This window comes from Choristoneura fumiferana, chromosome 11, assembly GCF_025370935.1.
Source record: "Choristoneura fumiferana chromosome 11, NRCan_CFum_1, whole genome shotgun sequence".
Taxonomy (NCBI): Eukaryota; Metazoa; Arthropoda; class Insecta; order Lepidoptera; family Tortricidae; genus Choristoneura; species Choristoneura fumiferana.
The window spans coordinates 16,104,834-16,120,554 of record NC_133482.1 but is presented as its reverse complement, the minus strand read 5'-3'; the positions used below and the strand labels follow the sequence as shown (position 1 = coordinate 16,120,554).

General features: G+C 39.3%; 1 protein-coding gene across 1 annotated transcript in view; it reads right to left on the bottom strand.

Moving 5' to 3' along the window:
* LOC141432874 (protein turtle homolog A-like) overlaps positions 1-15,721 on the bottom strand; it is a 183,652-nt gene that overhangs the window by 146,868 nt on the left and 21,063 nt on the right. The window contains 1 exon segment of the mRNA XM_074094684.1: positions 7,244-7,503. Within this exon segment, the coding sequence (XP_073950785.1) occupies positions 7,244-7,325 (82 nt within the window). The 5' untranslated portion in view covers positions 7,326-7,503.

Genomic DNA, 15,721 nt, shown 5'->3' with positions numbered 1-15,721 from the left:
TGTTCGGAAAAAAGGGAGGACAAAAGTTTCTGAAAGACAAAACTGTCTCAAAACACAGACATTCATTGCGCCGTAACGCATAATTGCCATAATTAATTTCAGGTAATGCAAAATATACACAAAATTATTCTATATAAATAAACCCGCGTAGCTCACCCAAAAACTATGAGATTTGACGTTTCGAAGACCTCACGCTACACTAGCGCTTCTAGCGGCGAATTCATTCGCGATAGCCCTCATTAGGATACTGTGTAAAGGCGAAAACACACTTGTCCCACGTACGCAACGTAAGTAATGCATTATGAAATCTGATCAGGGTCCAGATTTCATAACGCATTGCATACGACGTACGTGGCGCAAGTGTGTTTTCGCCTTAACTCGTGTAGATTTTAATGGATAAGTTATTTAACGTATTCAACAAACATGAGATACATATACGAGTAGTTAAAAGGTCTTTTGTGTGTTGATTCGCTTGTAAATCGGAAGGCTAATAGGAATATTTTTTTGGCTGAAAAGGCGTACTACTCCATCAGGGAATTTTTAGAATATACTTAAATAGATGTATAATATATATATTTTGTTTTTTAATATGTAATAATTATAAAAAAACAGTAAATAGGTTTAATATAAGGCAATATTTGTATGCCCTGGGGCACCACATAGTGAGACTCAAAAAACATAATTTAAGACCAATTAAATGTTACCTATGTTGGACAAATGAATAAATGATTATGATTATGATTATGGCTTTAATGTCAGCAATACTGAATTTAATAGATGTTAGCGGGACTAAGCGGTCGAATTATTAGAATTTACGGCTAAATCTACTGTCAAAGGCACAAATTTGTTTTGAAATATCGCTATACTCGTATGTCAGGAGAGAGTTCACTAATTAAAATGGGAAAATAACAATACGGTATTTGACAACTCCTGATTTTGCCATATCTTAATATTATTATGAAAATATAGATATACAGATAGTGTTTAGCGAAGAGAAAATTAAAATCGGTTGAAAATTTGATTTATAGTGATTTTGTAAAAATCTATATACCTGTCTCTTTCTCAAACGCTTTTTTCTATGCAGCAAGTATGGCGGTACTGGCGTGTGTGCATTTTTACTAAGCATAGCTACACATATTTCCGACAAACATACTTATAGTAAATTTGTTTGGAATTCCTTAAGAACTTTCATCCCCATATTCATAGGTCGAAATTTTAAAAGCGCCGGAAAAAATGTTTTTTGGGTTCCGTAGCTCAAAAGGAAAAAATGGAACCCTTATAGGATCACTTTGCTGTCCGTACGTCCGTCTGTCTGTCAAGATCCTCTATCTCGTATGTCTGACTGTCTATGTATTGACATCTGTAATGACCCCACATTGCGTACATTTTGCTATGAGCTTAAAGGGCACTGCTAACAATGCATCATCTCCTCTGCTAACATCCCCTCGCCGGTAAAAATTTCAAAAACGCTTGAACAGATATCTATTTATTTCTTATAATGTCCAAATGCCAAGTTTCACAAAGAACCATCGATTTATCTTCAACAATGACGATCTTCCATATAAACTTTCATCCCCCTATTTCACTCCCTCGCTGGGAGAATTTTAAAAACGCGCGAACAAACATCTATTTATCTCTTATCACGTGGCCAAATTTCTAGTTTAATAAAGACTCATCGATTTATCTTCGATAATGACGACCTTCCATATAAACTTTGAACCCCCTATTTCATCCCCTCACAGGTCGAATTTTCAAAAAAGCTCAAACAAATATCGATTTATTTCTTATTAAGGGCCTAAATGCCAAGTTTCATGGTTTTATCTTCGACGGCGACGAACTTCCACCATATTAACTTTCAACCCCTATTTCAACCCCTCAAAACATATTTTTTGCAATAAAAAGATAGCCTATGTTCTTTCCCAAGGTCTATTCTATCTCTGTACCAAATTTCATCCAAATCGGTTCAGCGGTTTAGGTGTGAAAGCGTAACAGACAGACAGACAGACAGACAGACATACAGAGTTACTTTCGCATTTATAATATTATATAGTATATATAGTATATAGTATATAGTATATATATAGTATTATATAGTATATATAGTATGGATAGTCAAATACCGTATTGAGGACAGAATTCACAGTTTGGCTGGTACTAGTCATTATTGTCGTCATCAGACGTATCAGGCGTGCCAACCTAGAGGCCTAAGATGGTATACCTCAAGTGCCAGTAATTTCACCGGCTGTCTTACTCTCCACGCCGAAACACAACAGTGCAAGCACTGCTGCTTAACGGCAGGATTAGCGAGCAAGATGGTGGTAGCAATCCGGGCGGACCTTGCACAAGGTCCTACTACTCAGCATCAACTGTGAACCGTGACTTTACTCAGGTCATCCGTCCATGAAGACGATGATGGTGATGTGATGATGATGATGATGACGATGATGATGTTTTTTTTTTATTCGACTGGATGGCAAACGAGCAAGTGGGTCTCCTGATGGTAAGAGATCACCACCGCCCATAGACATCTGCAACACCAGGGGTATTGCAGATGCGTTGCAAACCTAGAGGCCTAATGCTATGTTTACGCAGTTCCGCTAGTGCAACTCACGGGGCTTTTTTACTTTATGTATTTCTGTTTGTCTTGACATTTCGGCTGCGTTACAGCAGCCGTGGTCATGAGTAGACTGAAATAAAGGCAATCACCCGTTTAGCTGTTTAAGTATTTCGAATTACCCGCATTTGATTTTAATTTGAAAAAGGTTTGTGCGTAACAAAAAAAAAGATACTGAAACGGGGGCGAAGCTGCGGGCAACAGCTAGTGCTTGATAAATAAAAGCTAATAATCTGCTTTCTCATTTATAATTTCAATTAGTTATAGTAAAAGGTAGTTTAGATTATTTTTATCTGCGTAAGCGAGCAATTATGAATCTATCCCACTCTACAGTCTACACGAACTAAAATTTTGTTCCTACCCTGAGGGGCTGCTTCAAAATTCGAAAATCGAAGTTCGTATCATACCGTCCCTCTCATTCTCGCATTAAATAATATTAGCATCAGCGGGATGGCAAGAGACGAAAATCAAATTTTGCACTTCATACAGGGTTCAATCAAACAGCTCGAATTTCGTCCGTCAATCTCCCAATTCTGTTTTTTTTTTGTTATTGACAACTCACATGTGACTGCAGTGGATCCCCCAATTTGGCGGGTGGCCAGCGAAACCAGGTCGCATGCGACACTTTCTATATCTAACACCACTAAAATAGACCCCGAAAGTTCAATGTGTGTTTACCTGTTTCGAAATAATCAGAACTCATCATCATCATCATCGTCCCAGCCTATATACGTCCCACTGCTGGGCACAGGCCTCCTCTCAGAACAGGAGGGCTTGGGCCATAGTTCCCACGCGGGCCCAGTGCGGATTGGGAACTTCACACGCACCATTGAATTGCTTCACAGGTTTGCGCAGGTTTCCTCACGATGTTTTCCTTCAGCGCAAAGCTCGTGGTAAATTACAAATGTAATTCCGCACATGAATTTCGAAAAACTCAGAGGTGCGAGCCGGGGTTTGAACCCACGACTCTCTGTTTGAGAGGCGATAGGTCAAACCACTAGGCCACCATGGCTCAATCAGAACTAATTGGATGAAATACGATAGAAGATCGGGATTAGCCAATCAGAGATTGTGAATTGTGGAATTGGATGGGGTCTACTCTTGGAGGGTATCGTTGTCGATGGGTATTATATTACTGTTAAGGTAAATAGCATTAGTCATAACTGCGTTGGTGTACTGGTTTCTCGTGATTTATTCCTACTAGGTATCGAAAATACTAACTGAGACATGGATGCACAGAAAAAACAGAAAAAGAGACCAGCGCTGGGAATCGAACCCAGGTCCTCAGCATTCCGTGCTGCGTGCCACACCCCTACACCACACTGGACAGGAGTACAGATACGAATTTCTCCTATGCACTACATATCTCAGCTTGTTTGTTTCTTATTAAGTCACTTGAGCGTAAAAGTAGCAAAATTTGGAGTTGAAATAAAAAAATACAAAAAAGACTCCCAAAAAACCAATCTTAATTCGTTCTGTATTCTTTTTATGTGACAAAGAGTGGAAAATGGGCTAGTGGGTGAACTGATGGAAAGTTTGCACTACCTATGTCACTCAATGACCAGAAGTGCGCGACCCAAGTCATCATCATCCCAGCCTATATACGTCCCACTGCAGGGCACAGACCTCGTCTCGTAATGAGAGGGCTTGGGCAGTAGTTCCCACGGAAACAGGCCTCCCTTATAGACTTCCAGTTGCTTTGGTTGAAAGCGGCATGCATCCACCGTGAATCTTACTATACTGGACTATGCTGTCATCATCATCATCATCACAGCCTATATACGTCCCACTGCTGGGCACAGGCCTCCTCTCAGAACAAGAGGGCTTGGGCCATAGTTCCCACGCGGGCCCAGTGCGGATTGGGAACTTCACACACACCGTTGAAACGCTTCGCAGGTTTGTTGTGCAGGTTTCCTCACGATGTTTTCCTTCACCGTTAAGCTCGTGGTAAATTTCAAATGTAATTCCGCACATGAATTTCGAAAAACTCGGAGGTGCGAGCCGGGGTTTGAAACCACGATCCTCTGCTTGAGAGGCCATAGGTCAAACCATTCGGCCACTACGGCTGACCCAAGTACTACTTCGTAAACAATAGGTAAGTAACCATAATTTATCTTGATTCAAACGGTCTCAACAGGTCAAAACGCTTCCGGTGCTAACCCCAAATAATGCGATAAGGTATAACTGCTTCCTGTTATCCTGATAGCATGCGGGTCCGTAATAAAAACAAATAGACAGAAATGAGAAATAAACTATAATTGCTAGTCTCCCCTATTAACCTTGTGGTGTTAAACCATGGAACAAAGGAGATACGAGTACATTAGATGGACCATCATCCCCGTTGTGTTGACTGTATAATAACCACGTCAGGAATGCACTTAAACACAAACAACATTGCATTTTTTTTACTCTTTTTTTTTACACGATTTATACTTTGAGAAATGATAATGTACTATCAAGGCGACATGTGTCCCTTCAAAAGATCTTCTTTCATAATGAGTAAACTAAGGCTAGATATAGTTTACAGTATTGGTAGCACACATCACAAAGTTTTTATTAACCAAAAACATGTGTTACAATTTCAAATGTTATGTTATTTCATATCAATTTCGAAAAATTCCGAGGTGCACCTCAGTCCAAGTTCGAATATACGATTCTCTCCTTGAAATGCCTTAGCTCAATCCTAGGCTACCGCAACTGATGCATTTTGGTTTACTAATGTTTCGGCGAAAATTATCAAGCAAATTATTAGCAATGAACTAAAATGATTTCCTTGCTCACCCGCGACCCTACGATAGCTAATCTTATGCAAAATATGCGTGTTCATGCAGTTCCTCCACCTCCACACTGTCACACAAATCACACAAACCCATCTATCACTACCACCACACTACACACAACCGTACCATGCTACCAGAACTGGTAGCATGGTGTACGGTTGTGTCACTCTGAAGATGAGCTCTGGTTGAGTTCGAAACGCGTCAGTGTAGTGTGGTGGTAGTGATAGATGGGTTTGTGTGATTTGTGTGTGTTCTTATAGTGTGGAGGTGGAGGAACTGCATGAACACGCATATTTTGCATAAGCTTAGCTATCGTAGGGTCGCGGGTGAGCAAGGAAATTATTTTAGTTCATTGATATGGACCTCCGCAAAGTAACGCCTGATTCAATAAGTTATTCAAATTATTAGCTCCCAAACTATTAATTCCATATTTTAGGCGAAATGACATTTCCCAACTCAACATTTCGCACTGATATCATTTCCCAACTAATCATTTGATAAATTATTATTATGCAAATTATTACCTGAGATTTTTTTAAGGTGTCATTTATGTTTTCGGCAAGTGTATTGATTGGCATAAGTTTGTACCTTAACTTAGCAGCATATTGAATGGCATCCAACCTTCTTTCCACTAGGCAGTTATCCTGGCTGCTATATAAAAAAAAAATACTTCTGAACTTAACCTATCCAAGTCGCTTCTGCTCCGAACCGTCTTGCTCGCTCGCTTCGCTCACTTGCACAAATTTTGAAGTAAACCTTTGCAATATAAAAATTGGCAAAAACGTTATTTGACAATTTGTTATTTGCCTAAGCCAATTATTTGCCACATATAAGTGTGATGAAGTAAAATTTTACAATATAACAACGTTGCGAAATAAGAAAAAGGCGAAGTAAAGTTATGCTAACGATTGGTTTGCCAAATGAACCTAGGCGAAAGATTGGTTGCTAAGTGGAATTTGGCGAAACATATTTCGCCGAAAAGACAGTACACCATGCATTTTGCACATATCACATAACGAAGTATCCAAGTGCCAGCATAAGGGTGAAGAGAAGACTTCGCCTATTCATAATGTTTCATGGTCTTCAAATTATTAACTCGTGTAATCTTATGTTGTATATCTATATCCTATGTATCTTATACGTGTGTAATAACATAATATCTGCATGGCTAAGCGAGTGTCACCGACGGTACTGGTTGAAAATCAGCGCTAGGGTGTTTGAACGCTTCAGCATTATGTTGTGCTAGTGTCTGATTTACAACCGCAATACTCGTAACACACTTCCCTACATGTTGTTTGTTTGTAATAATATTGTTGTGTCTTTTATTGTTGTGAATAAATGTATTTTCTTTCTTTCTATCTTTTTTCTTTCTTATTCCTAGTCAATTTTATGATTTAAATTCTGCTTTTGTTCCGCGTACCTTGATTTTAGAGAAGCTCGATATTTCGGCACAGTTGCATGCGCCATGATCACGAGACGACTACGGGTCGAATTAAATCATAAAATTAGTAATGACAGCGATGGTCAAAAATTGTGTTATTTCTAGTTAACTCATGGTTTTTTTTTATTCGACTGGATGGAAAACGAGCAATTGGGTCTCCTGATGGTAAGAGATCACCACCGTCCATAGACACCTGCAGCACCAGGGTTATTGCAGATGCGTTGCCAACCTAGAGGCCTAAGATGGGATACCTCAAGTTCCAGTAATTTCACCGGCTGTCTTACTCTCCACGCCGAAACACAACTTTGCAAGCACTGCTGTTTCACGGCAGGATTAGCGAGCAAGATGGTGGTTGCAATCCGGGCAGACCTACCACCTGCGATGATACTATGATAATGATTTACTTACTTGCATCCGTGACCTCCAAGCTCCTTTCAATCACAGTCAATATCACCACCAAAATCACTATGACACCCAAATCCCTCGCCATTGCCACTGTGTCCGAATCACATCCGAGAAACCATGGCGCATAACCCCCCAACACATCGAGATGTTTCTAATTTATTTCCGTTTTACCAAAAATATGGTTCTATTTATATTCCCTCATTCATAGTTTGGAGTTGTTCCAATGACTCTTGCCTCCATTCCTGCGGGTAGCCGGATACGTTCTGAAACGAAGAATATTACATATTTAATGATGTAAACACTTCGCTTTTACGCGTCGTCATATTTTTTCAAATAATCGTGTCAACACATAAAAATGAAGATTACACGCGTAAGCTATTACGAGTACAAAAGTTAAATTATTTGTTGTAACTTAAGGCGTCTACCCATTACACCGTATTATACAAAGACCGTAATAGGAACGTATAAGGCACAGAATGTAACGTGACACGGCAACATTTGAACGACATGTCATACCCGTAGGAAGCGTATCATCCTTGTATCATCACAGTTTTTGACGCTCCGTGAATGACACGAGACCATGGCGGTCGGTTAAGAAACGAGCTAGTGGGCGTATTATCATACTTTTCAATACAAGACAATACAAAATATATATCATCATCCCAGCCTATAAACGTCCCACTGCAGGGCACAGGCCTCCCCTCAGAATGAGAGGGCTTGGGCCATAGTTCCCACGCGGGCCCAGTGCGGATTGGGAACTTCACACACACCATTGAATTGCTTCGCATGTTTGTGCAGGTTTCCTCACGATGTTTTCCTTCACCGCAAAGCTCGTGGTAAATTTCAAATGTAACTCCGCACATGAATTTCGAAAAACTCAGAGGTGCGAGCCGGGGTTTGAACCCACGACCCTCTGCTTGAGAGGCGATGGGTCAAACCACTAGGCCACCACGGTTATATATATATATATATAATTGCCTGACACGAATGGTTGTTTCCGGGACTCGTGGTTTTAAATAAAAATGTAGCGCCACATTTATCGCCTAATCTAAAAAAAAAAAAACTTTGTTTCCGTAATCCGCCACAACAGGCTTACTTGTCACTTTTATACTACCCGTGCTATTGGAAAGACTTTCATTACCAAGAAGAAAGCGCTTCAAGATACTTGGCAGATATTTTTTCAAACAATAAAAACATGTTGTGTCCGACATTTTTATCTCTGATATTGTCATTTGGACGACCGGATGGCTAAGTGGTTAGAGAACCTGACTACGAAGCTTGAGGTCCCGGGTTCGAATCCCGGCCGGTGCAGATTATTGTATGAATAATACGAATGTTTGTTCTCGGGTCTTGGATGTTTAATATGTATTTAAGTATGTGTTTATCTATATAAGTATGTTTATCCGTTGCCTAGTGTCCTTAATACAAGCTTTGCTTAGTTTGGGACTAGGTCAATTGGTGTCAAGTGTCCCATGATATTTATTTATTTATTTATTTGGTAGCTACCAAGCCGCTTCCTAAGCTTTGTGAACGGTTGTTTTTCTCTGAAGATGAACTCTGATTGAGTTTGAAATGCGTCAGTGCAGTGTGATGGTGGTGATAGTTACTTATGTGATTTGCGTGTGTTTTTACTTTGTGGAGTTAGAGGAGCTCCATGAATGCATTTGTAGCTACAGACGTAGCTATCATAAGGTCGCGGGTGAGCAATAGTAGATTATTGTCGTGGCCTAGAAGTAGCCAATTGCTGGCTGAGTATGAGTATTAAACGGACGAGCTTGCGAGTCCGTTTAACTAATACGAAGCCAGCAATTGCTATTCCAGCCGAGACTAATATAAAGCTTTTCTCAAAAATTATGAATAATTCTGAAATAGACTAAACTTTTTCTCAAAATATATCATAGCATTTTATTTTATTCCAATTATTTTTCTTATGCTTTCCCGCCTTTTTTCATTAAAAATAAACTGCAGCTGTATTTTTCCAACGAAAACACCACAAGCTGTTTCAGACCCAATAAAAAAAGTCCGAAGTTCCAACAAAATATCTGATACCGGCCATTAGATTTGGCTGTATACGACTTGTGCCAACATTTCCATGGCCTTTTTAACTTTTATAAAAAGTTGTGACTGATTGCAGGCGCGCTAATTTATTATTGTCGAGCTAGCGCGCCTGCAATCTTTTTAACTTTTTAATTTTTCGCTGACCATAAACTATGCACTTCACTTTCTGATATGTAATAGTAGATTATTGTCGTGGCCTGGAAGTAGGCAATTGCTGGCTGAGTATGAGTATTAAACGGACGAGCTTGCGAGTCCGTTTAACTAATACGAAGCCAGCAATTGCTATTCCAGCCGAGACTAATATAAAGCTTTTCTCAAAAATGGTGAATAATTCTGAAATAGAATAAACTTTTTCTCAAAATATATTGTAAAATTTAATTTTATTCCAATATTTTTCTTATGCTTTCCCGCCTTTTTTCAATAAAAATAAACTGCAGGAGTATTTTTCCACCGAAAACACCACAAGCTATTTCAGACCCAATAGAAAAAGTCCGGAGTTCCAACAAAATATCTGATACCGGCCATTAGACTTGGCTGTATACGACTTGTGCCAACAATTCCATGGCCTTTTTAACTTTAAAAAAAAATGTGACTGATTGCAGGCGCGCTAATTCATTATTGTCGAGCTAGCGCGCCTGCAATCCTTTTAACTTTTTAATTTTTCGCTGACCATAAACTATGCACTTCACCTTCTGATATGTAAAGAATAATGTCAACTTTTACGGACATTTTTGAGAAAAGAATATTGACAACTTTTACGGACATTTTTGAGAAAAGTGATTTAAGTAACGCCTGATTCAATAAATTATTTACAATCCTAATATCCATAGTACAAGTTTTGCTTAGTTTGGGACTAGGTCGATTGGTATCGAGTGTCCCATGATATTTATTATTAATGCTTCTAAACTTTGCTTATCCTTTTGTGTCATGGTTCAGGTTTCTATTGTTATTATTTAAATTCCTAACGTTTCAGAACCAATGGTCCGTACAAGCATAGCCACATGTAATGTCTACTTATTCAATTCATAACTCTACACTTTATTATCCTTTCATCAAACTGTATTGGCGCATACGTTATAAAGGTAATAAAGGCATCCATTACAGCCCGCAGGCGGCTGTTTGTAAACGTGTCACGGCCCCCTATTCTCGTCTAGCTGTCACCAGCTCAATCAATTCGCAAACTGATTCTAGTAGGCCCCCAAAGTGTGAGAACTTAACTGAATGGTAAACTTAAAAGATCAATTTGCTTTCCCTAGAGCATAATTGGCGTGCTCAAAAAAGAGGTTTACCTGTGAAAAAAACTTTTTTTATACAGAATGGCAAATGAGCGAGCGAATCACGCAAATGGAGATGCCTGCCGTTGAGGCCGAAAAGTTGTTGAATGGAGGCCGCGTAGCAAACGCAGCGTAGGACGTCCACCAACGAGCTGGACGGAGGACTGACTTACAGCCGCGGATTTACGGTGGATGGTGGCTGCATCCAACCGAAGCAACTGGAGGTTAATGGCAGAGGCCTATGTCCAACAGTCATCCTATGGCTGATGTGTTGATGATGATAAACCATATTAGACTACCAAAGGTTCTATACAAATGTTCAAGATTGTAACTAAAGATTTCGTAAAGACCAAGGTAATCATACTTACCAAAATAAACAACAAAATAAAGACAAGCATTCACACTTTGTTTTTTCTCTATTAATCTCCCGTAGAACGTTTTCGTCACGCCATTTAGTCTAATTTAGGTCGAATTAAAATGAAATCAAATAGTAAACGACCACTGGCTCTTGACAAGTTGATGGCTTTATTACAGGCATAAAGTTTTCTGTAACGGAATTCTGACAAACTCAGAGGTGCGTGATTGGGTTCGAATCGAACCCACGATCCTCTGCTTGAGAGGCCACGGGTCAAACCACTTGGCTACCACGGTTAACTACAATATAGTTCTTCCCACACCCCCATCGCTATCCACCACTACTCTTACCATCCATTTTCCATTATTATTCGTTATGACACGTTGTAAATTCACACTCTGTAGAAGTTGTCAATCGATAAAACTTTTGTATGACTGCTACCTACTAAGGGTGACACTCTTTTCCGGCCCGGATAATACCGGGATGGAAATACCGACCCTGTTTTTCGTGTACATGCCCATAGAAGCTCCTTTCAGTTTCAATGGGCGTGTACACAATAATATTTACCGCCGGCGGTAAGTCAGATGGTAGTTGAATTAAACAGCTGTTAAACGCGAGTGCCGAATCTGTCGCGTACTATCTATTATATAATATGACTTAGCTTACGCAAGCAGGCTAAGTGCGGATTTTTGATCTGCTACGGGCACCTCCCATGAACGGCCAGTTCTTTGAATGGCCACTTCCCATGAACGGCGAATAATAATTTCTCCAAATGTTGCGTGTTGGTTTGCAAACAACATTGATTGAAAACAACATTGTATTCTACTCTATTATATTATATAAGTATTTCGTTCTTTGTCATACATAATAAAAATCTTCTTTTAACTGTAATCTTTTTATCTCACTCTTTACAATCTGAAAACGATCGTCTTTCTCTTTTCCTAGTATTGCACTTGTAACAAAGTGTTTGTAGTTGTCATGACGATTGTAGGATCAATACGAATCTCATCATCCGAACCTACTTGTCCCATTATCTCATTTCACAGTTCCCTTGTTTGTGTAATGTTTTACTTGACATTAATATATTTTTGAAACGATTTCTTAGTTTTTACTATAATTCACAAAGAAAGGAAATTTCTATTTATTATTATTTATTAGTATTTATTCTCCTAATATTTACCTACAATCCGTTATGAGGACGGTTGAATTTTGTGAAACACAAGACTTTTGGATCTCGTCCAAAATATGGTTCCGTTTCCGTAGCCATTACGAAAAACTTAAGTAACATTTTTCTAAGGATTTCGTATTTTATACGGAATATTCCAAGTTTAGGTATATTTTCTACCTTAGGCTGCTATTTTTTTTTTATTTTTTTTTTATTCTACTGGATGACAAACGAGCAAGTATTAGAGAGTGGTATTTACTCTTAAACTACAAATAATTCTCAAGCAAACTTACTACCATCCTGATTTTTTATTTTTTTTTATTATTGTAACATTTCGCCGGCATAATTTACATCGTATATTCGTGCAAAATTACAGCTTTCTAGCATTGATAGTCCCTAAGCAAAGCCGCGGACGGACGGACAGACAGACAGACAGACATGGCGAAACTATATAAGGATTCCGTTTTTGCCTTTCTGGCTCCGGAACCCTAAAAAGTTAGATTATGTTTTAAAAAAGTGTTTGTACTGTTCAAACTTACATATTTATACACGTCTTATCATCGACCGAGCAATTCTTGTATATTTAAGATTTCGCGGTTTTTCATGTGCTGCAAAGTTAGCATAGTTAGATCTTTCTAATTGTAGGTCGCAAACTTCAAAGTACGGTACTGGTAGTGGTACTAAATATAAAAAAAAATTAGAACTACCTACTTAGCCGTTCGCGAGATCTTAGGGATTTCTAGTGTTAGATAATACTAGCCTAAACCGCTCACGTTTAAACACAGCACGTGCTAAGAATTTGAACATGAAAATACCGTGAGACTCACTCATATTAAATAATATTGTAACGGATAACTCACGTCTTAAATCGAGTTTAGCTCGACATATTGTTTCGGGTTAATGTTCAGGCGCGAGCAGAGCGGTGGGGCGCAGCGCGCGTGTTGCGGCGGCCGCCGAGTCGCGTTGCTCCTAGGAAAAAGGGGTACAAATTAGCCCGAAACATGTCGAGCTAACCTCGATTTAAGACGTGAGTTATCCGTTACAATATTATTTATTACGTGCTAAGATTGTTGGTACTTTAAACGTTTCAACCGTATCAGTTTCCCGTTGCATAATAGTGAAGAAATAAGGCACAGTTTGCATAAAATTTTAATATAAGTATTTAAATGGTACCGCTATCATTCTATACCGTTTTATGAACACTTTCAGCTCGGTGTTGCTCATTTATTCAATTAATACTTATGTTTACCTACCCGCAGCTTCGCATGTGTCCAAACAGTTGAATTTAAATTCCGGGATTTTATTAAATTCCCGTGGGTTCGCCAGAAGTTATACCATGGTCTTCAAAAAAACAACCATGCGACTTAGTCTGGGAAAAAATCTTTTGTTGCTGTCCCATGGTAAAATGCTATTTTCTAGGACAAAAACTTTTCTAAGTATGTCAAACGATCTCCAAGCAAATTTCATCTAAATCGGTTCAGCGGTTTAAGCGTGAAGATAGACAGAATTAACTTATAATATTAAATAAAGACCTACAACAAGGTGGAGCGACGACCTGGTTAAGATCGCGGGATCGCGTCTGCTCTGCGCGTCCAGCACTGGACGTCTTTCGGCTGACATGATGATGATGATGATGATTAAATAAAGAATAGATGGAAATGGGATACGAATATGGAATTATTAAAACACTATCATCATCATCATCATCTCAGCCGTAGGACGTCCACTGTTAGACATAGGCCTCCTCCATAGACCTCCAGTAGCTTCGGTTTGAAGCCACCTGCACCCATATAAGCCTGCACCACCAGGTCATCCGTCCATCTCATTGGTGGGCGTCATAACCTTGCCGATCCGCGGTCTCCATTCGAGGACTTTTCAGCCCCAACGGCCATCTTCTCTTTGCTAAGAACACTAACGTGGAACTAACTAGACAATACTAAACTATTGTGGTAAGACGCTCAACATTATAACAATAATGTGACGCATGCTACGAAAATGTGTCCTGCAGCCGCAATAGAGACGTCTCCGCTTTATTAGTTATCTGTTTACAATGATTTATTGCGAACAAGTGCCAAGAATCGGCAGTTAGTGGGAATAAAGTGCCAAATGGCACTATTAAATCGTGGTCATTGCACTGGTCAACTGCTATCAGAATACACGCAAAAACCGGCCAAGTGCGTGTCGGGCCGCGCGCAGGGTTCTGTACAATCAATATCAAATGATCAATATAATCATCATCATCATTATCATTATTATCATCATCACCATTATCATCATCACCATCATCATCATCGTCATCATCATCTTCATTATCCTCTAGCCCTAAATAGGTACCTTGGGAACTTTACAAACACCATTAAATTTCTTCGCCGGTGAGTGTTGTTCTTCAGGATGTATTCCTTCACTGTAAAGCTCGTGGTAAATTTCAAATGTAATGTTGCTCATAAATTCAAATAAACTCTGAGGTGCAAGCTTGGGCTTGTACCCACGACCGTCTGCTTAACAGGCAATAGGTCAAACCACTAGGCCACTACGGACTATACTGACATAATCATCATCATCATCATCTCAGCCGTAGGACATTTGTTGGAAACAGGCCTCCCTTATAGACTTCCATGGAAGCGGCTTGCATCCACCGTGAATCCTACTGGACTATACTGTAATATGCGGCAAATATTCGACCCGTTGTGGCCTAGTAGTTTGAACTCTGGCCTCTCAAGCAAAGGATGGGTTAGATTCCGGACACGCACGTCTGAGTTTTTCTAAATTCATGTGCAAAATTACATTTGTAACCTGCGAAGTAATTCAGAGTAGTGCTTGTAGGTGAAGTTCCCAGTTTTTACTGGGCCCGCATAGGAACTTGACCCAGGTCCTGTCGTTCTGCTAGGAAGTCTGTGTCCAGCTGTGTGACTTATAGAGACTGGGATGACCCATGCAAAATTACAGCTTCCTAACACCAACAACTTCTAAGCTAAGCTAGAGGTCGACGGACGGACATGGTGAAACTATATGAAACTAAAAGGGTTTCTTGTCCTGCGGAACCCTAAAAAAGATGTCAAGCAAAGTGCAGAGATGGAAAGTGGTCAGGACTTATGAGGCAGACATAGCTCGAAGAATATGTCATTTAATTTTGTAATCGTGAATCGTGTTGGATATACTATAACAAATATACGCTGTTCCAACGCTTATTTATTATACAATTTTCCGGGATATAAACTATCTTCCCTGGGACTCAAACTATCTGTGTATCAAATTTCATCAAAATCGGTTCAGCAGTTAAGACGTCATGAGGTAACAAACAAACAAACAGACTTACAAACTTTTGCATTTATAAGTGGTAATATAAGTGGGAAGATGGGATTAAACCAAAGCTACCGGTAAAAAAAATCTAACGTTTCGTTTTCCTACCATCAGCTGAATGAGGTTTATTACTTAACGTTCATTTGTCTTTATCTATTCCTTTGACATTTGCCCTTGCTAGACACAGATAAAACGTAGGTTCTTACAGTTAGAACAAGTCTGTTTTTTTTTATTTACAACGCCCTGTTTGTTGATTTTGGGTCAAAACTTACAAGCTTATTTTGACCCACTTCCAGTGGTCAGATTGATTTGAAATGTGGTAAACATAT